This window comes from Lemur catta, chromosome 4 (assembly GCF_020740605.2).
Source record: "Lemur catta isolate mLemCat1 chromosome 4, mLemCat1.pri, whole genome shotgun sequence".
In the NCBI taxonomy this organism is placed as follows: domain Eukaryota; kingdom Metazoa; phylum Chordata; class Mammalia; order Primates; family Lemuridae; genus Lemur; species Lemur catta.
This window is the reverse complement of record NC_059131.1, coordinates 86487744-86506390: the sequence shown is the minus strand read 5'-3', so window position 1 is coordinate 86506390 and position 18647 is coordinate 86487744. Positions and strand designations below refer to the sequence as shown.

The 18647-nt window shown below is 40.6% G+C and overlaps 1 protein-coding gene across 1 annotated transcript in view; it reads right to left on the bottom strand.

Annotated features, from left to right (window-relative positions):
- Positions 1-294: 294 nt before the first annotated feature.
- The window catches only part of CD38 (CD38 molecule), a 43342-nt gene continuing 24989 nt past the window's right edge, over positions 295-18647 (bottom strand). The window contains exons 2-8 of the mRNA XM_045550403.1: positions 18116-18245; positions 16319-16454; positions 8296-8381; positions 6093-6166; positions 4497-4586; positions 4067-4152; positions 295-600 (exon numbers count right to left, since the gene is read on the bottom strand). Coding sequence (XP_045406359.1) covers positions 575-600; positions 4067-4152; positions 4497-4586; positions 6093-6166; positions 8296-8381; positions 16319-16454; positions 18116-18245 — 628 coding nt within the window. The 3' untranslated portion in view covers positions 295-574. The remainder of the gene's footprint in view (positions 601-4066; positions 4153-4496; positions 4587-6092; positions 6167-8295; positions 8382-16318; positions 16455-18115; positions 18246-18647) is intronic.

Here is an 18647-nt window from a genome sequence, read left to right as displayed (position 1 = left end):
CAAGTACACGAGTAACTTATATCCTATGGAATACTTTTCCCCAACATGTCCTATGGCCATAGAGCTTGCAGTGTGACTATTTGTATAGGAAGGGTACAAAAATATATCATGAGACAAAGTCATTCATTTGGAAATGTAATGTTTTCTGAAATGCCTGGGCATTTACATTTTTTTTTTTTTTTACTTGCCTGTTCTAACAGGAGAGGGTTGGTGTGGTCATTTTTCAATAGAAAGGATATTACCAGCATAAAAACAACATGAAACATCATATGAAAATTAAAATGAAATAATATGAAATTTTCATTCTAATTTTATACAAAATTTTTTTTCTTAAATATTAGTAGATCACAATAAAAGCCATGCTGATAACGTAAGTTATTTTAAGGCGTTGGGGGAAGAGGATTCCATCTGTAGTGCTGACAGTATGACCGAGGACCCTCCCAAATCTTCGGCTCCCCACCAGTGCGTCTGCCGAGTCACGCGTGTTGATGGAGACTTCAAGGGGTCAATGAGCTGAAACAACTGTGACAGTTGGCTCAGATCATAGAGCTGCAAGGTGAATGCTCAGGATTTGTCACATGATTAATGTATGTGGCAGGCCTGTAACAAGAAAACAAAACCGGAGATGAAAAGGCCATATGACACACTTGTGGTTCAATTCACTAATGAAAGAAGCCCCTTTGTCAGCAATGAAATTGTGCACGGACCACTTAGCATCCATGTAAACGCTTCTCCTGCAGGGACGACACAGAGAAAGACCTAGTCCAGGAGGGAATAACTTAAAGTGTGGCCCAATTTAGTTTCATTTTTCTTGTAAAGCCATAGAAATAAATACTGAGAGGGTTTGTTTGTTTTTTTTTTTGAGACAGAGTCTCACTATGTTGCCCAGGCTAGAGTGCCGTGGCATCAGCCTAGCTCACAGCAACCTCAAATTCCTGGGCTTAAGCGATCCTCCTGTCTCAGCCTCCCAAGTAGCTGGGACTACAGGCATGCGCCACCATACCCGGCTAATTTTTTCTATATATATTTTTAGTTGGCCAGATAATTTCTTTCTATTTTTAGTAGAGATGGGGTCTCAAACTCCTGACCTCGAGAGATCCACCCGCCTCGGTCTGCCAGAGTGCTAGGATTACAGGCATGAGCCACCGCGCCCGGCCCTGAGAGGGGTTTTTGATGGTAATATGTGGAGGTGAGAACAAATGTCTGGCTCTAACATGTCACAGGTATGTGCTATAAGTGTCAGCTGATGGTCAAAAATCAGCAGAAGCAACAACCAAGACCAGACACCCCCAGAGCTTCTGCAGATAATTTGCTTTTCTCTCTTCAGAAGCTTCCTGAGGGAAGGTTGGACCAAAGGGTCAGAGGCAGCACAGGGGTCATAGATGCTCTGGGAGAAGGCTAGAGGCCTCCGCAAGAGGACCGCACTTCCTTTGCACAGAACAAACCTTAGATAAGTGCCTAACAGGTGAATGACTATTATTTTGATAAAAATGAGATAAGAAAGCAACAGGATCCAGTGGAGTGGCTGGCACATGGTGGGGGGCACAGGTGGCAGGGAGAGTGGTTCATTAAACTGCAGCTAAATCTGATCTTGCTAAATGTGAGTCAAGCAAGAGAGAGATCCTCAGAACCAGCTGCCAGCACCCCTGGGCTCTGGAAGGGAGAGATGTCAGACAACCCTTGTGACAGGTCATCTCAGGCTCATCTCCAGCCAACTGTCATGACCACTGGGTGCAGCGGCTCTAAATACAGGATCATGCCATCCTCACCAATATGGTAACCTGGGGTCCCCCACATGAATATGTTCTAGGAGAAAAAAGATCCTCTCCTTTAAGGGAATACTGCTATAAAAAAGAAATCTTTCTAAGACTATTTAACATTTTTGAAGCTACCTTTGCTTATTTTTAAATGAGAAGAATATGCATATGTTTCTTAATGATAGTTTGTAATTGGAGACTCAGTTGTGGAAAAGAAGCAGCAATTATGCTGTTAAGATGATATCTCTCCATATATATGTAAGCATTTGTAGCCAATGTTACAATAAAACGGACACACCTTGCATACGTTGGATAACATTTTGAAGTATAGAGACAGAGTATTTTGAAGCAACAGGGGGATTAAAGCACCCTTTCGTGGTTTTCTTACATGCCAATAGGTGGCACTAACCTGCCAAAGCCTGCTGACCATTTGCTATTTTTATGGTAATCCAAACAAGTATTGCTACCTTCGGTTCCTTCCACTGGTTAAAACATATGTTAGGAAATTCTGTATACATTTTGTCAGGACTGTGAGTGGGGATATGAAAAAAAAGGAAAAGTCTTGAAGGATATACATGTTAATAGTATTTGTCTCTGAGTAGTGGGATTTATTGAGAGGGTAACATTAGAGTCATTAGGAAGTCTAAGCCATATAAATGTAATTACACTTCTGTTTACTTATTAAATAATCATGCCAAAACAGCTATACAGAAATTTGCTAAGATCAGAAGGTATGTTTGGAATGGAGAGACTTAAACTAGAGTCTATGTCTATATTCATGACATTCACTTTGGGCTCCCCTAGAGAAAAATAGCTATCCTTCAAACTCATGCAGCTCTTAGATACATCACGGGTGGGGCCCCGTGAATGTGCTGAATATGGTTGGAGAAAATAAACAGTGATTTCAAATTTGTTCCCCAAGTTTAAGGCCACATGATCTGATGCTGTGAATGACAAGTGTTGGCTCATAAATGACCTGCTTTCCCCCTGGGCCGCTGTCTGTACAAGTCCAAATGGAAGCTATGTCTATATATGCTTTCCAGATGGAGAATGAATAAGCTCACCTGGAGCCTGGAGTAGACACAACTGAGGGTAGTTGACGGGATTTAATATAAAGAACTTCTGACTATTAATGAGAAAAAGGTTAGTGTTTAATATGAGGGAAAAAGATAAAAGAGTGTTGTAGATAAGACCATCTTCATCCTCCAATCTTCTGCTAGGTTTCTAATATTCTATTTTCTCCATGCAAAATATCTTTGAATAACTTAGACTGGTCAGATGTCTGCAAGGTTTCTTTCATGGTTGAGCCTTCATTCTGTTTTCCCATCTAACTGATGCAGAATGCTTATGTGATTTTCTGGCAGTTTCCAGATAAAAGCCAGCTGACTGATAGGGAATTCAGGTCATTTGGGCAATAAGACCCATTGGTGAGAGTCTGTTGTATCTATCCTCCTCCCTTCGGTTGGGGGGAGGGAGTGGTGACATGAAGGAGGCAGAAGAAATATTCTAGCATTTTAGCTTCTGCATTCTCTGAAAAGCTTTTTCTTTCTGCATCAGTCTTGTTCTAAATTATCACACATGGGAGACTCCCCACAGATGCTTCTAGCAACAAGTCCCTACCTACATCATTGGCTGCAACTACTTAAAAATGAGTAGGGGTTGGCGGTCTCAGTTTTGAAAATATAATTACAGGTGATGTAAAAATATATATACTTATCTTTAATTTTAAACTTTTCTCCAATAAACATGGATTACTAGTATATTTTTTAAATATTTTATATTTTTTTAATCTAAAAAAGATAAATCTTGGTAGACTGCCATATGGCATCTTACCAAGCTGGGCATCTACACCCAGATTTAACGAAGGAAACTTCACACGCAAAGCTGTGCCAACTGACAAGGATTTTACAAGTGGGAGAAAGGTGTTAGCAAAACACAATTCTGCTCCCCTGGAACCTTGCAGTCCCATAAGTCCTGGACTGGTCCACTCACACGGGGAACCAAGAAGTATGTCCTCAAAGTGTGGGTCAGATTCAGAGGCAAGTCCTGCTTGGGGCCAGTAGGGAAGGAACAGGAGGATGAGGGGAAGGTGGCCAAGTGAAGGCCACCGACCAGGAAAACCTTCTGGGCACCTTCTGGGCTAGGCTGGTGAGGACAGACAGAGATCACCACAGGTCACCATCTGAGATCACCATCAAGGCCCAGGAGAGATTCGTGCAGCTCTCCCAGCTCAGAGGGGGCCAAGGAAGAAGGAAATACCTACAGATGGCAAGGCAGCCGTTTTTTTCGTCAAGAAAGAAACCAATTACCTTTATTATGCTGGCACCTAAATGCAATATTCCTTTGGGTGACAATTGATTTCAGCTTATTTATGGAGGAAGCCATGCATGGGTCACTGGGGAAAAAAGAAGAACGTATTAAAATTACAAGCTCTCACAAACATTTCTTGAGTCTCTTAGTTTCTTTTTTGTAGCAGGCCCTGGGCGAGGCCCTATCATAAAGAGGTGAAGCAGATGTCCAACCTCTAAGAGCTCCCAGGTGAGCAGAGGAGCTGCAGTGGGAAGCAGTTAGACACCCATTATAGAGATAAAATTAAGAGGCTGTTGGGATGGGCTAAATGTAGCATAAGGCCCCATTCATTCCTTGACCCAGTTTGTTCCCAATGCATTCTTGTGATTGTGTATTCTTCTGTGGACTGATTCATAAAACAACCCTTTGGGACAAAGTAGTGAGATTTACCTGGGAACTTCGACATTATATATCACCCAGGCATGTAGTGCCTGAACCCTTTCTGGACGCAAATGAATGACTTCCACACTTCCAAAAGTGCTAAAATAGGAGAGACAAAGAACATCGTCAACCCCAAACTAAAGTATCTATACTCCCTGTTAAAAACCAGTACGCAGGACGCCACTGGTTAGAACCTACTCTTTGAAACTGACCCATGACTTGCATTAGAAACAATCACTTTTTCTCATTCAGTGTGACCCTCAATTACCAAGATTCTCAAAATAAGATTCTTAATTTGTACATTGATGTTGACTCATTAAATACTCACTATTCAAAGAGCAGTCCTTAGACCAACATAATAGCAACACCTGGGATCTAGTTAGATCTGCAGACTCTCACCCACCAGCACCTGCTGAATTAATCTGCAGTTGAACAATCCCCGGGTGATTCACATGCCCCGTGAAGTTTGAGAAACACTGCTTTGAAAGACCCTGGTGGCCTACCCCAATCACATTCCTAAACTCTTCCCTGTCAGTCTCTGACAGCTGCCACTCCTGTTGCAAACAGTTGGATCCCTGATATCAGATTATAAAATTCTGGGATGTTAATGCATTCGCCCAAAATGCTGGGATCAGAAGAAGACAAAAGGACAAATGCTTCTTTGTGGAATTCAATATTAAAACAGGAGAGAAGAAAAATTAATTTGGGGTACCTAGTGTTCCCAGGACAAATTAATATATGCTCCCTCCTCTCGGGGCAGCCTTAGGCAGAGAAAGATTAGAGAACAAAGGCCAAAATGGCAATGAATGTGGTAAAAACTGTAAGTTTAGAAGGAAGTCAGACAAGGAAGACACGGGCATGGCCAGATTCAGTGGTGAGGTTGAAATGAGAGAATAATAGCTGATACTCGGTGAGTACGTTCTCTGATGTTAGGCACAGAGCTCAGCATTTTTCATACATTATCTCAGTTAATCTTCATATCACCATGGTACATATATAGGAGACCACAAAGGTTAGATGTCCTGCCTAAGGTCACACAGGTAATATGTAATGACCTCTGGAATCCTCACTTTTAACCAACCACTCCATTGCTGAAAATGCCTGCACGGGATAATGAAGACCAGGAGCCCAGTGCAGTTCCTGATGTTCTAACAGTAGTTTTACTGCTGAACTGGGATTCACTTGCTTCATGGAGGAGAGAGGAGTGGGGCCAGATCTTCACGGGTGGTGTGGACTAGGACAGGCAGATGGGGGCAGGTGAAGCAGGTCACACGGGGGAACCCTGTGAACAAAGGTGGCCAATGGGCAGGGTGGAGTGTAATGGGAGGAAACACTGAGAAAATTACACCAGGCCTCGAAAACTCCAGAGCAGGGGCTGGATGCAGTGCAATGACCACCGGGACTGCTAGAGGATTTTAGGCAGAGGAGAAATCAGACAAAAGCATTGACTTAGACAAACCTCTCCAGAAAATACAAAATTTTACTTTTCTTAGCCCAAATCTTCAGAACTGACCTGAAACATGATAAGCATACTCTTTTTAGGGGTGAAATATCCCAGAGGAGGCTATGATAACCCTTGAAAATAGGAGGCAAAGAAATGAGTACCTGTTTTCGTCGAAGGTTTTACTGATGGTGCCATTGAGTATGACATAGACCACACCACAGGCAGCCTCTGCAAACTTAAAAAACAAATGGCCACCATTCTTTAGCATGAAAATATAATCCCCATGCCCCAGCAGTTCCATTCAAAATAGTGCTTAGCAATAGTTAGTTAAAGACAGAATATCCTATATGGTTCTAGCACAGGAATGTCAGATTACATATTTTTCATTCCAAGCCATTGGAGGGATTATGCTTCATGTCACGGTTCTTGAAGCAGTTGCTCCACTGTGTAAGTGTTCGAACCATGAGGTTCAGTGTCGTTGTTCACAGGGCTGCTAAATTTGGTGGTTGAGAAGTCAGAAGTCCCTTTCATTTAATGGGGACAGGGTGGATGATTTGGGGGTAAAGGAAATGGGAACATCACAAAAGAGGAAACGGAGGAGATAAAAGATGACCTTGAGGCATGGAAAGGCACAAAGAGAAAAGGGAGATTGAAGGAATGAACAAAGGAAAGAACATGCTGGAGCAAGTTTTATTTCTTCATGCAACAAACTTTCAGCAGGAATCTTTGCTAGCACTGGAGAAAACAAAATGAGCCAAATAAAGCAATCTATATGCTCCCTCCAGGAGGCCTACCCAAGCCCTGGGACTAGCTCAGGTCCCCCTCTCTGAACTGGGACAGTATCCCATTCACATTATCAAACTGTACTGCGTTGTAACAATGAGCTCAACGTGTGCTGAGCCTTCAGCACTAAGAGCTCCGGGAGAGCCATGAGCCTGGCCGTCCTGCTTGGTTCTGCAGCCCTGGGTGCCTTGTGCTGGTACATGGCACAGAACAGGCGCCCAGTAAAAATCTGAGGAAGGAAAAGGAGAGAGGGAGGAGGGAAAGCGGAAGCAAGCAGTCCAATACTCTGCAGCAGAGACTGGGAAAGAACAGGAAAAGTGTCATGGAAGCCATGGAAACCAAGCCCCAAAGGACAGAAAGGATTTCACCAGGTAAGGCTGGGGCAGCTGCGAAAGGAAAGGCCAAGGGTATGAGAGAACAGCAGTGTGCTGGGGGCAAACTCCAGTGGATGGTGAAGGTGGGTAGATAAGGTAGTTCATGGAGGGCTGCAAATCTGGACTGGACTCTGCAGATGACATGGACACCACTAAAGATTTGGAACTGAATCCAGTGCTGCTTCTGTCTTTCCTCTGTGGGTGATGGGCAGAGGGGCAAAGGCACAGAGCCCAGTTGTTATTAATCACAGTGATAACTCAAGACTGCTTCCAGGGTGCCAAGTATAGAATTGTATGTGGGCCGGGCGCGGTGGTTCACGCCTGTAATCCTAGCACTCTGGGAGGCCGAGGCGGGCGGATCGTTTGAGTTCAGGAGTTGGAGACCAGCCTGAGCAAGAGTGAGACCCCCGTCTCTACTAAAAATAGAAAGAAATTATCTGGACAGCTAAAAATATATATATAGAAAAATTAGCCGGGCATGGTGGCGCATGCCTGTAGTCCCAGCTACTCGGGAGGCTGAGGCAGAAGGATTGCTTAAGCCCAGGAGTCTGAGGTTGCTGTGAGCTAGGCTGACGCCACGGCACTCACTCTAGCCTGGGCAACAGAGCAAGACACTGTCTCAAAAAAAAAAAAAAAAAAAAGAGAGAGAGAGGACAACAAGTCCTTCTCTAATTTAAAAAAAAAAAATGTAGAATTGTGAAAATCTTCTGGTATGTCTTCTGAACTTTTTTTTCAGGAAAGAATCCTATCCTACACTTTCATTCCTTTTTTGAGACAGAGTCTCGCTCTTTTGCCTGGGCTAGAGTGCCGTGGCGTCAGCCTAGCTCACAGCAACCTCAGACTCTTGGGCTCAAGCAATTCTTCTGCCTCAGCCTCCCGAGTAGCTGGGACTACAGGCATGCACCACCATGCCCGGATAATTTTTTTCTATATATATTTTTAGCTGTCCAAATCATTTCTTTCTATTTTTAGTAGAGACGGGGTCTCACTCTTGCTCAGGCTGGTCTCGAACTCCTGACCTCGAGCAATCCACCCACCTCGGCCTCCCAAAGTGCTAGGATTATAGGCATAAGCCACCGTGCCCGGCCTACACTTTCATTCCTAAAAGAGCCTGTGATCCAAAAAGTGTTAAAACCAACCACTGACTGGATGACATCTTAAATTCTTTGATCTCCAAAGTTCTAGAATTTCACTACTTGGTACTTACCCTCTGGGAAGCTATTTTCCAGAATACTGAAACTGGATTGTTGGGGCAGTCTTTCTTCCGGTCTGGGCAAGATCGGTGGTCCACTTCTAAAATACATAGTTTATAGAAAATTATTACAGTGGAGAAGAGAGAGCATAAATAACCTCCATTCTTCCCTGGCTGTTCGATCACAGTGGAGCCATTTTCTAGTGGCATCACTGCCAAGATGGAGGGTGGAAAACGGACACATTTAGACCCAATTTAACTAAGTGTCCCCTGGATCCCTTCCAAGTCCTTACCTTACCTTCCAAACCCTAGACAAGAATACAGTGACAAGTTTTACGTCATCATTCTGGGAAGCAGCAGTAAGAGTTCAACAAATGAGGATAAGCCCTCAACACTATCCTCAAATCCAGGAAGAATTAGAGGTAAAACCAGGCCTTCAGGCGTCACTCTTGACAACCACTTCTCTGCTTCCTGACAACTCTCTCTTGTTGAGTGTTTCCTCCCCCCACCTCCATAAGTCCCCATACTTTTAGGCTCAGATGGACTCAGAGTCTTCCTACATTCACTACTATCAAAACGGTCTTGGCCCTCAGTGAGGTACAATGGACATAGAGCATGAATGCATGGTTTCTGTGTCATTTCTCCCAAGGATATCTGCTTTAATGCATAAATATTTATTAGGTCTTGGGGATAGAGATAAATTAGATGAGAGTCAGTCCTGCATTTAGAGATGTAATGCCACCAAATAAACCAAAGAAAAATCAACTTAGGTTGGGGGATTGTGCAGCACCATCAGGGAAAGTTGATGGTGAATTTGGTTTTGAAGGATGAATAGGAATCTTCAGAAAAATGAGATAGAGAAGGGTGCTCCATGCAGAGAGATTATGTGCAAAGGCACAGAGCTGTGGGACAGCCTAATAGGTTCAGATTAGTACTTCTAGAGCATAAGGGCTGAGGAGGGGAATGATGAAAGATGAGGTATATGAAAGACCGAGGCCAGGTCATAGCAAGGAATTTAGTCTTTTACCCTAGAGACAAAAGAAAGCTACTTAAGTTTTAGGGAAGAGATGGATACAATCAAATTTTCATTTTAGGAAGAACACTGTGATTGCAAAATGACCCAAAGGGGTAAGAAGTGAGCAATAAGAATTCTTCAGCAGTCCCAGCAAGAAAGGAGAGTATGTTAGTGTGCTGGACTCAGGCAGTGGTAACAGGATAGAAAGAAAGGATGAATTACTAGGCAAATAGATTAGGTTGGCAATTTATTGGCTATAAGCAGGGTAAAAACAGGGGAGATCACCACAAGAAATGGCAACTATGTAAAGAGATAGATATGCTAATTAGTCAGTTCACTATGTATATGTATATCGAAACATCACAACATACATCTTAAAGACATACAATTTCAATTAAGAAACTTTCAAAAAAATGACCCAAGGTTGTGTCTAAGAGCTATAGGATGTAGAATGAAATAGTTAATAAAGGGTTAGAAGCCTAGTCCCAGCATGAAGAAAAAAAAGAAAGTGGGGGAGGGAGGGGTGGGAAGAGGTAGAATGTGGAAATGTCCTATATCAACTTTGCATTATCAAGCAGGTAGGGAAGCTGTATGGAGAGAGGTCCTAGAACCCTTTCTTGTGCCCCAGAAGTCAGAGAGTGTGGCAGCTGCCTGTTTCCTCTCTGTGTATGTGTAGAGCTTACCCTAAGGAAATACTGCTATTTTACTTCCACCTTCTTATGGGTTTACTTCCACCTTCTTATGAATTCTATCCTCCCAAAAGACGTGTTGCATCCTAATCCCTGGTACCTGTGACTGTGACCTTATTTGGAAATAGGGTCTTTGTAGATGTAATCAAAGTAAGACGAGGTCAATAGGTTGGGTGGGCCCTTATCCAATATAACTACTGTTCTTACAAGAAGGGGAAATTTGGACACAGAGACAGACATGCACAGAGGTAAGATGATATGAAGACACACAAGGAGAAGATCACCATGTGATAACAGTGGCAAAGTTTGGAGTAGTGCATCTACAAGCCCAGGAATTCCAGTGGTAATTGGCAACAACCAAAAAAGCTGGAAGAGGCAAGGGAAGATTTTCCCCTAGAGAGTTCAGAGAAAACATGGCCCAGCAGTTACCTTGATTTTGGACTTCCAGCCTCCATAACTGAGAGAATAAATTTCTATTGCTCTAAGCCACCCAATCTGTGGTATTTTGTTATGGCAGCCATGGGAAATGAATATATACCTCTAGCCCACAGACAGGGCTTGAGTATCAAATACTGCTAATAATGGCAAGGGAAGTTCTAGACCAGAAACCTTTCCTAGGATGATGAATTAATTCTGGGAGTTTTACAATAATTAAATCCTTTAAAACCAAAACCACAAAAAATTTCAAAAAGAAACATTTCCATGTATAGATATAAATAATTATCATGGAATCAAAAGGAATCATCTCCCGAATAGAGGCAAAAATGTTGCTAATGATGAAATATTAAGTAAATATACATTTTGTAAGGTACCTTACAGTTTATAAGTTTTGATGAACAACAACCTATTTTATCTTCACAACCATATCTGAAGATAAGTATCTCATCTTGTTAGCTTTTCTCTCCCCACTAGGATACTTCCCCCTTGCTGTCTCCCAATATGCAAACATACCATCAAATAAAAATGTAAGGCTAGGGGTAAAAAGAAAAAGAAAAAAATTTGACAAGAGAAATTAAATTAAGAATATACAAAAGGCAAAAGAAAAAAGATTAGAAGGTTATAAGGTAAATTAAGAACTTCATACTAATACAAATAAACAAATTAAAACTAAGTCAGGTAAAAAAATTTAAGGAAAAAATTTAAGCCAGAATATGAAAAAATTAAAATATAAAAATCATGCCCTTTTGTCCTTCCACCTCCTGCCATGTGAGGGTGCATCAACAAGGTACCATCTTGAAAGCAGAGAGTGAAGCTTCACCAGATGCTGAAACTGCAGGTGCCTTGACCTTGGCCTTCTCAGCCTCCATAACTAAATGCTTATAGCCTAGGGAAGTGACATCAGCAAGACTGCAGAATAGGAATTCTCAGGCTCTACTTCCCCGCCCCCCCCATAGAAATTTCAACTAGCAGCTATCCACAGAGCAGAATGTCTTTTTGAAGGCTCCAATACTTGGAAACAAGCTTGAGACACCATATGGCCCAAAGAACTGAATGAAAACTGAATTTCAAGGGTAAGAAGAGTGGTCTCACTTTGACCATGCTACCCCTTCCCCTCCCCAAGTTGGCACAATGCCAGATAGAGAGGATTTTCCTGGGTCCATAGTTTCTACAGGGGGAAAGAGAACCAGAGGCAGTCATCCATCTTCCCCAGCATTGCAAGATGCTCACCTCATGGGGACACTGGGGATAGCCCCATGACTAGATCACAACAGATTAGGTGGAAATAAAGAAAGGAGGCAGAGGTTATAGTTACCAGCACACAGATCTTGGTGGTACCTCTGGGTTCCTACCAGCTGTGGTAACCAACAGGAGATACCAGCCAACTTCACAGCCCAACTGCAAGGCTGAGCTGGTCACCTTCAAAGCCACTTTGGGAATTCAACCTCACTTGAGTCCCTAGATGGCTAGTTTCCATGTCCAGCCTCGGAGCCCAGCCCAATGACCCCACCTAGGTAGGAAGATCCCTGCCTCCACTCATTTCAGAGAAGCATTAGGGCTAGACCTAATTGACCCAGAAAGTCAAGCAGTGGCTCCATTCAGCCAAAAAGCCTGCCCAAAGATCCTTCCTAGGCAGCGAGGCAGGGAGACTTCCATCTCTGTGCATTTTGGAGAAGAATCAAAACATTGATAAAAGAAATTGAAGACAACACAAATAAATGGAAAAATATCCTATGTTCATAGGTTGGAAGAATAAATATTGTTAAAATGCCCATACTACCCAAAGTGATTTATAGATTCAATGCAATCCCTGTAAAAATTTCAGTGTCATTTTTCATAGAAATAGAAAAAAATTCTAAACTTCATATGGAACCACGAAAAACCTGACTAGCCAAGTCAATTATGAGCAAAAAGAACAAAGCTGGAGGCATCACACTACATAATTTCAAATTATACTACAAAACTATAATAATTAAAATACCATGGCACTGGAAAAAAAAATAGAGACATTGATCAACAGAACAGAATAGAGAGCCCAGAAGTAAACCCATGCATGTACAGTCAATTGATTTTTGACAAAGGGGCCAAGAATACACAATGAGAAAATGGTGCTGGGAAAACTGGATACACGCAGAAGAATGAAATTGGACCATTATCTAACACCATATACAAAAATCAGTTAACATGGATTAAAGACTTACATGTAAGGCCAGAAACTGTAAAACTATTAGAAGAAAACATACGGGGAAAACTACAAGATGTTGGCCTGAGCAATGATTTTTTGGATTTGACCCCAAAAGCACAGGAAACCAAAGCAAAAATAGACAAATGGGATTCATCAAACTAAAGAGCTTCTGTATAACAAAGGAAACAATTAACAGTGTAAAAGGACAAACTATGGATTGGAAGAAAATACATGTAAACCATACATCTGATAAGGGGTTAATATCCAAAATATATAAGGAACTCAAACAACTCAGTATCAATAAAACAACAAAACCAATTAAAAAGTGGGCAATGGATATGAATAGATATTTCTCAAAAGAAGACATACAAATGGCCAACAGATATTTGAAAAAAATGTTCAACCTTGTTAATCATAAGGAAATGCAAATTAACTCCTCAATGAGATGTTATCTCATAACTATCAGAATGGCTATTATCAAAAAGATGAAAGATAAGTGTTGGTGAGAATGTGGAGAAAAGGGACTGTTGTTGAGCATCTAAATTAGTATAGCCATTATGGAAAACTCTATGGAGGTTCCTCAAAACACTAAAAAATGAAATTACCATATGATCCAGCTTTCACACTTCTGGGTATTTACCCAAATGATTTGAAACCAGCTTGCCAAAGAAAGATCTGCACTCTCATGCTCATTACAGCACTATGCACAATGGCCAAGATATGAAATCAACCTAAGTGTACCATCAACAGATGAATGAATTTAAAAACTGTGGAATTAAAAAACACACTTAAAAATACTATTTCATGGTATTATTTAGTATTTTATTATTATAATATTATATAGTATTACTTAGTATTTTATAGAATTAAATACTATCCAGCCTTTAAAAAGAAAGAAATTCTGTCTTTTGCAACAACCTGAATGAACCTGGAGGACATTATATTTAGAGAAATAAGATAGGCACAGAAAGACAAATACTGCATGTTCTCACTTATATGTGAAATCTAAAACAATTGAACTCATAGAAGCAGAGAGCAGAATGGGTTGAAGAGCCTGAGGGTTGGGGGGCAAGCAGAGAATATGGTCAAAGAGTACCCAGTCTCAGTTAGATAGGAGAAATAAGGACGTTTGTTTTAGATTTATTGCACAGTGTGGTGAATATAGTTAATAATAGTGCGCTGTCCATTCCAAAATTGCTAAGAGTAAATTTCAAATGTTCTTACTACAAAAAATAGGTATTTGAGGTGATGGATATGTTAATTATCTTGATTTAATGATTCCACATTGTATTCGTAAATCATAGCATCACTTTGTACTCCATAAATATATATAATTAAATATTGTCAATTTACAATAAAAAATATAAATAAATATAAATCAGGAACTTGAAAGGCAGAGTATAAAATAGGGGGAAAGAGGTGAAAATTAATAAAAATTGAGGCCAAAGAAGAAGAAAGCAGATAAATCAAATTACATATATAGGATTCAATTTAAAAGAAAGCAAAAATAAAGAACTCTGAAATGTAAATAGATTTTTAAAAATAGATTATTTCATTTTCTCTATATTCGCTTCATTCCAAGAAAAAATTGAAGTGGTGAGTTGAAAAATAAAAGCAAAGGAGAAGAGTTTATTGTAAATAAATTTAAAAGCTAAAAATGTTAAATGAATGACCAAGAAAAAAGTTAAATTGTTAAAAGGGAAATTTAAAAAGGAAAACACGGAACATAGCAAAAACTATAAAACTTAACCAAAAAAAATATGGAGAAACATTTATATATCTTATTCTGAGATGGAAGACTCAGAATTACATATAAATTTAAATATTATAAAAGTAAAATTAGTGTATAAAAATATAGAAGAATGCTTCCCTAATCTTAAGGTAAGGAAAATCTTTTTAAGCAACATACCAAACCCAGCACCCATAGGAAAAGGACTGACAGGTCTTCTGCATTTCTGTGTGCCAAAAGGCAGACTATAAACAGTATAAAAAGAAAAGCCCAAACTAACAAAAACAGATGTGCCACCTTCAGCCAGAAAACAGACAGAACAACATAGCAGTTAAGAGCACAATTTCTCGAGTCAGTCTTTCCGGGTTTGCTCTCAGCTCTGCCACGTACTGGGTGGCAAGTTACTTAACTCTGTGCCTCAGACTTCTCATCTGTAAAATGGGACCACCATAGGGCCTCATGGGGCTGTGTAAAATGACATGAGTGGATACTCATGAAGCATGTAGATCATAGGCACTCTAAGTGCCCAACATTATTAATTTCTAAAGAACTTCTATTAATAAGAAAATAATAGATACCCCAATAAAGATGGTTGAAATATATGAACTAACAGTTTACAGAAGCAATAGAAATATCTTCCATTAATATATATACATATGCTCAAACGCACCATCAAAGAAATTAAAAATAAATTGAAGTATTTTTTTCTTTATCAAATGGGTCCAAAAATTTTAAAGTATTAATATCTAGTGTTGGTGAGGATATAGATAGATAGACAACCTCTTGATGAGGGTATAAATTGTTACCACCTTTTAAATGACATTTTCGGTTTATATCACAATTTATCCTTTAACACTGAAATTCCATTTATAGAAATTTAACTTTCAGTAATATTTCAAGCATGCAGATGTGTGTGTGTGTGTGTGTGTGTGTGTGTGTGTGTGTAAGTGTTTCTTGCAACAGTGGTTATGATAGCAACAAAAACTGAAAACAACCTAAATGTCCATTAATAGCATTGGTTAATGATAAATCCTTTTAAAAGAATATGGGTATCTTTATACCCATTAACTTTAAGTGAATAAAGCAAGTTGCAGAACTGTATGCACACATTTTAATATATATGTTTACATAGGCATAGAGAAAAGATCTGGAAGGACATGTCCCAAATTGTTGACAACAGTTACCCTTTGAGAAGTGATGCGGAGGTCGTGGGTGGAAGAGGATGCAGGGTGACCTTCACTTTTTACTTTCATGCATTTCTATAATATGTAAGTATTTTTTCAAATAAGCATGCTTCATTTTTGTAATTGAAATAATGCAAACCTGGGATGAAGAAGGTATGATAAGACAAGCTTTTTAAAACAAATAGTCAAAAGCAATAAAAATAAGGATAAAACAATATAAAGTAAAAATATCCACCACATAAATAAAAAGAGAAAGAAAAAAAAGAAGTAAAAACTGGCTCAATAGGGTTTTGGGAGTAGGAAATACCTTCCCACAGTGAGGTGATCTGAGTCTTTCTGGGCGGGAAAAGGCTACATCTGAGAAATGATGGCAAAGCCACTGACTGGCCTGAGATGGAGAAGCCCAACCCATGCTACTGTGATTCTGTGCGACAAAGACTTCGGTCCAGGTCCTTCTGAGATCTCATCCTGCCCTAGAACCCTGTGGTCCTGAACGATGCCCTTTACAGAAAGCAAAACACCGAGAATTCAGAAGCAGGCTACACGAGCACTCAGAAAGGAGGACTCAGGGAGCATGGGCAATCCCAAACTCTGAAGTCAATTTTTCCAGAAAACAGGGATTGGCGTAGGGAATGCTATAATATTTTACAACAGCCTGACTTGTCAGTAAGTGCATAGATGACATCAGGGTGGGTGTCTGTGGCTCCTTCCTCCACACTAATCTTTCAGAGCCCTCAGCAGAGCCCACCTGTTCACCCTGCACATCCCTGGGCAATCCCTCGGGGCCCAGGTCCTCACCAGAAGTGCCAGCATCTCCACACCACGTGAGGCCATCAGCAAGGTAGCCCAGCAGTGTGTCCTCCAGGGTGAACATATCCCGGTGGAGCTGCGTGTACTGATGGGCCACCTCTTTTGCTCTGCTCCAGAGGAGGGTCTAGGAAAGAATAAACACCACCTATTATTGAGATCAATTTAGTGGGTCAAAAAAATAAGTCCACGTTTTTGTAAATGAAAGACACAGAATTGTTTTCTGTGTGTCAGAGAATTGGGGCGAGTGGGGGGAGGGGAGAGAGACACAGATTGAAGGGAAGGGGGAAGGGCAGGGGACAGGGGAGGAGAGAGAAGACAGGGAGAGAGGGAGAGAGAGAGAGATGTGTTCTGGGTCACAATGTAAAAGGAATTTATTATTCTGGGTTGCAGTCAAAAAAGTCTGAAAGCCACTGATCAAAACCTTATAACTAACATAGGATCAGCCCACATCTGGAGGAAGCATCAGGGAGTTCCAATATTCCCTAAAGTTATCTGCAAAAAAATTTTGTCTATGTGCTATTTTCTGGAAGAAATGTTTTTGATTCTTAAAGAGCTACATAACCTTTTCCACTTTCCCCAAATCTTTCCTTCCTCTACCAAAAAAATACATAGACAGTGGGTGTGTTTTCAGGGTCCCTCTTAAAGGCCAAATTTCAGAATAATCTTCTGTTCCATGAATCTATTCATTCTTAATGGGAGGCAGTGGGGGGCCGTGGGTCAAAGCAGGGGCCCTGGAGTCTCTCTTCTTGCTGGAGCCCAGCATCATCCCTACCAGCTGTTTGACCTTCCTGACCTTGGGCAACCAAAGCTTCACCAAGCTTCACTTTCCACATATGTAAGATGGTAATGATAATGACTATAACAAACTCATGGGAGGCTGGGGAGATTAAACGAGGTAACACAAGCAAATTTCTTAGCGTAGTGTCTGTCGCATAGTCACTTCTTTGACAAATGTTAGCCTGGGTTATTATTTGCTAAGCATTTCCTCCATGTAGGGCATCGTCCCTGGTACACCAAAGAGAAGAGGTACAATAACGCCAGCTCACTACCAATGGGATGAGAGGCTGTAATTTGTGGGTAGATTTAAGGGCTTCACAAAGATAATTTTGTCACTTGAAACACTGAATTTTTGCCTTAAACACTGACTTTAGAAATGATACACTCTATGATAGACCTTTTCCAATATAATCAGTGTATTAAAACCCAAGCCTCTCTGGCTCCAAGTCTTGTGCCATTTACATTTCAGCTGTCACTTTCAAGCCTGTCAAACTTGGGCAATCCCTAGTCACCTAAACTCACCAAGCTGCAGTTATCTCACTGATAAAATGGGGATACTAGCACCTCACCTGCGCATTCCACAAAATGGCTGTGAAAGACTAGGAAGAAAAGGATTAGGAGTTCTTTGTAAGCAAAAAAAGCACTATGCACATGTCAATTGACATTACTTATTATTACTATTATCAGAGGTCAGGGGGAAGTTTTGGAATTCTATAAGGTTTGGTTATTTTTGTTTGTTTGAGTTGGGTTTGGTGTTAGGTTGGTTTTGCCTGATTTTTGGCCAATTCTCCTTTCCTCTTTCCATGTCCCCATTTCTCTCTTACCTCTCTTCCCCAAATGTCCTAAATCCTGATGATATCATGGCCCCCCCATGGCCCCACACCAACCGCAGCCACATTACAATGTCTGGATTTTTCCTTTTCCCTCCTTCTGTTCAAATGTGGTCCTGTGACCCCTTCCCTCTAGCTTTTATACTCAGTTTTAAAACTAATAACTTGCCCAAATTACCTTGTTGCAAGGTATAGTCTGAGTTGTCAACTTCATTAGTGGTTGATAGTCTTCTTCTGTAATGTTACAAGGATTCTTTGAAATAAATGCACTTTGGAATGTTTCCTGTATCTTTTGGCAGTCTACATTTCTGTGAGATAAAACATGAAAAATAAAATAAAACATGAATAATTTGATCTTTAAAATATTTTTGGAGTATAAATTTCATTTGGGAAGCATCTAATGAGTGCCAGGTAGTCCATACATATCATCTCATCTAACCTGTACAACATTTTTATGAGATGGCCATTACCCTCCCTGTTTCACAGATGAAATACAAGCTTGGTAGGTTTGAAATGATCTTTCCTAGTTCACACAGATGGCAAAGTAGTAGATCTAAGATTCAGATCCGTGTCCTTCTGATGCCAGGGCAAAACAGTCTGGTCATTAATGTTCACTTGCTTAAGTGTTAAAAAAAAATTGAGAAGAACATATAAAGGCAACTAGTTTTTTCTTTCTCATATTACACACTGTAAAAAGAAATTAAGGATTC